The 6,319-nt window shown below is 42.4% G+C and overlaps 1 protein-coding gene across 1 annotated transcript; it reads right to left on the bottom strand.

Annotated features, from left to right (window-relative positions):
• Positions 1 to 229: 229 nt before the first annotated feature.
• On the bottom strand, positions 230 to 5,235 carry ADIG (adipogenin). Its single transcript, XM_026862263.1, has 3 exons — positions 4,800 to 5,235; positions 2,734 to 3,026; positions 230 to 1,494 (listed from the first exon to the last, which is right to left on the bottom strand). Exons 1-3 carry the CDS (start codon positions 4,924 to 4,926, stop codon positions 1,243 to 1,245), a joined length of 672 nt encoding a protein of 223 aa, XP_026718064.1. The 5' UTR covers positions 4,927 to 5,235; the 3' UTR covers positions 230 to 1,242.
• Between the last annotated feature and the right edge of the window lie 1,084 nt (positions 5,236 to 6,319).

The following is a 6,319-nucleotide window of genomic DNA, read 5'->3' as shown; positions in this document are numbered from 1 at the left end:
GGAGCCGGGGAGGGGCCGCTGCCCGCGCTCGCCCCCGCGCCCGTAACCGGTCCCTCAGCATCTGCCGCCTGCCCGCGGGAGACCCGAGACTGCCCCCGGGAGCAGGGCCCAGGCCCCGGGTCGCCCTCGGGGAGAGGCGGGCGGGACGGAGATTTCCTCGGAAAGCAGCTGAAGAACGGCAAATAGGTTTGGGGTTTTTTTTCTAAATAAAGGAGCTGCAAAACTAAAGACGTGGACAAACGAGTTTTATTTAAGAGTACTGCTCTGGACAAATATTTGGACGTGTAGAGTTCAGGGGATGGAGAGGGAAAGACTAGCAAACATAAAACAAACTTCATAATGAATGTGGGCATGTGGGCGAGTGTAACTGTCACACAGGCTGCCCACACGGGACTCCGGGGAAGACACAGCGACATTTTTCTCAAACAGCAACGTGCTCTTTGGGATGTGACCTCCTAATTCAGGTCCTCTTTAAAAAAAGAGAGGTTGTTGACTGTGTGCATGAACAACAGGAGCAAACAGCTGTTCCGTTCACAGCCCAAAGACTGGATAAACCCTTAGGCCACAAAATTATGGCTCATCCTAGTCTCAGCAACTGGTTAAATCAAGCTGTCAGTGGGCTGTAACCTTACATCAGCCTGTCAGCAGTGCTGAAAAAGCATATCCTGAACAAAATTTAAGGAAATGCACGCTCAGTATCTTCTGAGGGCTTAATTATTTGTTGTTAATGGGAGGTAGGCTTGTTTTGTTTGTTAGACCCAAGTGTTGAAAAATTGTTTCCTTTACGTTGAGAACTGACAAGCTGGAGATCAGAAGAGTGCTAATTGCATATGGATAAAATAATCACTGGGCTGTACTGCATTTAAGCTCCAGTAACAACCACTACTGAGAGCTATGGCCTTGATCTTGTTTGAAATCAGAGAGTAGTAGTGGTGAACAGAGATTATCACTGGTGTCAGTGTAGTGCTTCATCCTTATAAAAAAGGAACCAATTCATCCGTAAATTGAGAGGGGAGCAGAGTAGACACCCAAGCGCTGGACAAGAGGCTGGCTGCTGTCATCCATTTAACAACCAGCCAGTCAATACTGTTCACTCTGAACGTGGCTGGTGTGACCCAAGTGCACATTGCCTTAGTCTTGAGTGTCCTTTTCAGAGAAGTAACCTCTCTGCCATGCTGCAGTAGCTCTTGCTGATGCTGAGTAGGATTGTTGCTAATGGTTGTGGGACTACCTGCTTTATTCCTACCCCAAGGTTGTTCTCTGAGCTTCATCGCTCTGCTCCAGCTTCCTCCCCAAGACTGAGGTCAACAGCCCTCTGCTCTCCAGCCTCAGGGAACCCAGGATTTTCACAACTTTTCCACCCAGCAAAACAAACAGCTGAGCCATGTAAACAATCAGAGAGGATGGCAGCAGTTGAATCCTCAGGACATTAGAGATCTGGAGCAACTGGCAGACAAAGTTCCAGATGAGAGAAGATATCGTGGTGCACAACAGCTGGTGAAGGAAAGAAGGAACAAAATTGTCATGGCAATGATATTTTCAAAAGAGGTTCAATTTTCAGTAGGATATAAATGGTTTAAGACCACAAGTGCTTGTTCCCTTCCCTCATCCACCCAACACAACTAGCAAGTGTTTCAGTGTAAGTATTATGTCCTACAAGAGACAAGTTTAAACCCCAGTTCTTCAGACTGCTGTGTTCAAATCAATATTTGTATATGTGAAGAGCTGTAGGACAACCAAACGGTACCTTAGACAAGGCCAAGCTCATTCTTAGCATTGTTTCCCTAGACTCTGAATATCAACAATGAGAAGAAAAATAGTACTACAATGACTAGGTGGTGTTAATGTCAAAAATACTTTGACTTGAGATATTACTGAATCCATGCTAATGTTCAGCTTCGGGGTGTGTTAGTCAATCCATGATTTAAGATGATACCCGTCCTTAGCTATTCTAGCCTAACAAAGGTTACTGCTCCAGCAAAACTGGTGGAAGTAAACATAAGTGAGTACCTCAGCTGCTGCATTTCAAAAATCCCAGCAGTGTAAATGTGTGGACAGGACTGTGAATAGTGACAGTGGAGGCACAAACGAGCTTTCCTTTCTGAACCCCTTCTGCAAAGGAACATAAAGTCAAGACACAGGGAAAGAGAAGACATATAAGACACTAAGCTCTTCCACTGATTCAAATATATCTTTTGAGACTTGTAAAGCCTGAGCGGATTGGGACTGCTGCATTTGCAAAGAGACTTCTGGCTTCAGCTCACGGAGCAAGTGAAATGTCCAATTTTTAGTCACATTGTACTGTAAGAAATCTGAAGCAGATTTTAAAAATACATGAGTATTACATACCAGGAGAGTTCCTACATACAGTTGAGCTAAACTTCTTAACTTAGAGGAATAGGTAGTAATTTTCACTGGTTCAAATGCAGTTATCAAGGACTTTAAGATATGTATACATACCTTTAAACATATATATACACACACATTTGTACACTACCCTCATGTGATTGTTATTCTGTACAATTTTGTGTTACCTTTACCTTGTCTACACGGAGGAGTCACTCCAAACAGGGAAGACAGAAAGAAACACCTCTTGTTAGTCATTAACCAAGCAGAAACCAATCTATTACCCAAGAGGCCAGGGAATCAGGCAGAGGTGAAGAAAGAAAAAAATGAGAGCTTAGGCACAAAAGCAGTAGATATGCGAAGAGATAGTCTGGTCATGCTACTCACCATCATGTTACATAAATTGCTCTTCTCAGCATGGGAATGTCTCGTCTTCTGGTTCTGAGATGAGCTGTCTGAGATTACAGAAAAATTATCTTGCTTTTTACTTTTTAGATTTGAACTTGTATAAGCAGGTTTGGGCATTGGTTTTCCCACAGATCCGCTAGTTTGCATCTCCTCTTGCATCTCCGTATGGGATGCATCATTCTGGCTTTCTTCCTCTGTTGGTTCATCCTCAAATTTAGAGTCAGGTTCATCAGAAGATTGGTTTCTTATTTCTTCTGCGCTGGGCATCTGTGCTAGAAATATGTTTTAAAAGAACATGCAAATAATCTTTCCAGGACTTCTCCCTAACTACAAGCCTTGCACGTTCCATCTGGGAGTAAGGCAAGGCTCTTCTGATATTTTTCAGCTGAAATAAAGGATTTCTAAACCTAACTAGGCAACAAGAGGCCTGTATAAGTGTTTGTTTTTAACCAATTAGCTCTTAATCAGCAACTATATTAATGGAGGAGCTGAAACACACCCCACTACAGTGCCTGCTATAAGCTAGCCTTAAATAAGTGGGTATGACTGAATGAGTTTGGAAGTTACTAAAGAATGGTTTTATTTTTTTTTCTTGAGAGTGATTGAGAAACACTTTAATGCTCTAATACTATGAACACACTAGTATGTAAAAATTCAGTAATGTGTCCAGTCTTATTGATTAAAATGGAATTTAGAGCATTTGTAGAATGTTTTAGAGACCCGGTACTAAAACCAGTCACTATATAGCCAGAAATTTTAAAGGTAAATGTAGCAAATATAACCTGAAAATCTCATTTGAAGCATCAAGGGATTCTAGAGTTACTCTGTCCAGGCAAAAAGCTGACACTCAAGTGTAAGTACATGGCACAGGCACCTTTTACCTATGTAAAATAGATTTTTTTTTTATTCTTCTTTTCAAACCTCAGCAGTAAGCCATGCCTATGCTGCTCAGGGTGGCTTGTATAATTGTCACAACCTCTTATAACCTGCGCTTTTTAATTACTGTGCTTGGTTACCCACGAGAGCGCACTTGAGTGTGTGGAGAGAAGATACTTTACTACTGAAGCACGCAGAGGCTGTTATGAGCTTAGCTGTGTGCTAAGACTGCAAAATGGGAGCTGAAAGTAAAAAATTCAGCATGTGCACACATGCAGGGCAGGAAAGGAGGGAGAAAGAAGTACAAGGCTTTGCTGTGGTGAGTACCTCCTGTTCCTCAGCTCTGTAGGTCTCACTGTTGCTGCTCTTATGGGATCTATTATAGGACCAACAACCACATTATTAGGTAAGAACAGAGGCACCAAATAGAAGTAAAATCTTACTGAAGTAAAACTTTGTTGTTCTTTTCCTTCCTACAGCTGTTCGGCAAAGACAGAATCACTGCTTTTGAACTTTTGATTCCTCAGCTGGGATTGCTTATGCTCCAGCATTAGAGCAAACTAGCAAGGTTTTATCCTCAGGAGTAGATCAACAAGCCTATTATTAGCCTAAACCAAAGCCTGTTATCAGTTACTGACATGTTAGAAATAGGAATCAGTGATGGACTGGAAAGAGGAGTAAAATACATAAATGAAAATGCATGTCTTGCTTCCTTAAAATTTTTCTGACAGCCTCAGCATTGACAAAAGATTTCCTTAACAGCTCCCCCCCCCCCCCCCCCAAAAAAAAAAAGCGTAAAAGAACTATAATGCCAGAGTTTGAAAGTGTACAGAATTAGAGGGTTAGGTTTGCTTTCTGGGTAATTTTTTAATAAAAAAATCACAAAGATTACTTGTCATTTCCTTTCTTAAATTACCTCTGAGAAAAAGGGAGAGGGTAAGGAAGAACAGCAGGCAACAGCTTGTTGTCTTACAAGCATTTTTAACAGAAAAGCCTAATAATTGGTGATTAGTTTTCTATATGCTACCAACAGTACTAAAAACCCCTTTAGTTTCCTTCTCTGACAAGTAGCATTAGCCTAAAAATAGCTAGCAGAGTGCTTTAAAGATGAAGCTAATAGATAAAGCCTTTATAGAGGAGCATTTTATCTGACCAACTGCAGAACTTACCTTCATTAAGTAGAAGCTGTAGCCAGATAATCATTATGATCAACAGTATTACAAATGGCAAACAAAACCAGAAGAAAAGAAGAGGAAAGGTCAGCTCATTCACCAATGGAACCAGAGGATACCTCATGGCTTGCTTCAGGTTACACTAAGTTTAGAACAGCTTGCCTGCTCCGCTTTACTAACTATCTTTTAATATCTCTCACTGCGTCACTCCGTTAATCACAAGAAGACGGCTGATATGCTCGCCATGGTTAGCAAAAGGGACAGCCCTGTGCTATGCAGGGAGGGGCTAATAAGGATTAAATATGGGATAAGAACAACTGAGAAAACATCTGATTTGATTGTCCTTCCTTCAGCTGCTATTTAAAGGATAAATACAAGTTAGGAAGCTTTCAAGTCTTACCTTAAAACAATAGTTAAAGGTATGTTTATGTTTGCAGATACAGGGGAGATAACCTAGCACTTCAGCCACTTTGAAACTGGGTAGCAAAGGTTGCTTTTGAGAAATCTGTAAAACAGAATCAACCCTGCAGAGATGTGTAGATGGTGACTAGCTAAAAGTTAGCTCTCACAGGCTCACTTATTTGACATGAAGCTTATTTGACAAGTATGTCCCATATTAACATGGACTCTACTTTTAGGCTACTGTCTATGTTTCCATCTATTAGTTAACCTGTTAGGAAAAGAAACCTTTGTATTTTAATTGACTTTCCATCTCCCCTCCAAGAAAGGCAAGCCACCATGTTCCACAGGATATGTGTCTAAATAGATTGCTTAAAATAAAGGAGTTCAGTAGTGATCAAAGTAGATATGTGACTTTGGTAACTTGACATTCATCACACTGTGTGTTTCTCCTTCAATAAAATAAAACCATTATCTATTGCGTACCTCACGGGGGGTTGTCTGGCTAAGTTAATTGCTTGCGTAACTCTCAGTAAACCTTAGAAGAGAGCAGCTATGTAAGTGCACGTTGTGAACGACTGCATGTATTTAATGTTCTTGCTTGTGTGCATGTGTTTTATGTAGTAACAGACCCTTGAAATTAGCCTTTTAATCCCAAAATCTAAATGACCTTTGTAAATTCTTATTAATTCATGTTAGTAACACCCCTGTGTGATAAAAGAACGCTATTATCCTTACTTTGTGCATTGCGTAAACAAGTGAGAAAAGCCGTTAAGCGATGACCTGAGCTTCAAGGATGCTAAATGCTTGCAGTCCCCATTTCACACAGTGACTTTCACAGACGCAGAGACAGGAGTGGCGGGAAGGTGCAGGATCCCGCTGTGACCTCTTCAGTCGTAATGGTGAAGTGTTTCTCTCAGTCCCCGACTCGCTCACTCTCCGCCCTGACGGGCTAGCGTCTAGGTTTGGCGAGTGGCCCGTCCTTCTCCCCGCAGCCATGGTGGGACGGCTCCCACCTGCATGCCCGTGCCCGTCCCCCGGGGCAGGGCGCGGGGCCGTGGAAGAGGCGAGGGCCTGCCCGGGGCGGGGGCAGCCCGCTCGGCCCGGCCCCTGCGCGG

This window comes from Athene cunicularia, assembly GCF_003259725.1.
Source record: "Athene cunicularia isolate RWA chromosome 20 unlocalized genomic scaffold, athCun1 chr20_part1, whole genome shotgun sequence".
Lineage (NCBI taxonomy): Eukaryota > Metazoa > Chordata > Aves > Strigiformes > Strigidae > Athene > Athene cunicularia.
The sequence above is the reverse complement of the archived record's forward strand: the minus strand, read 5'-3'. Positions and strand labels throughout refer to the sequence as shown.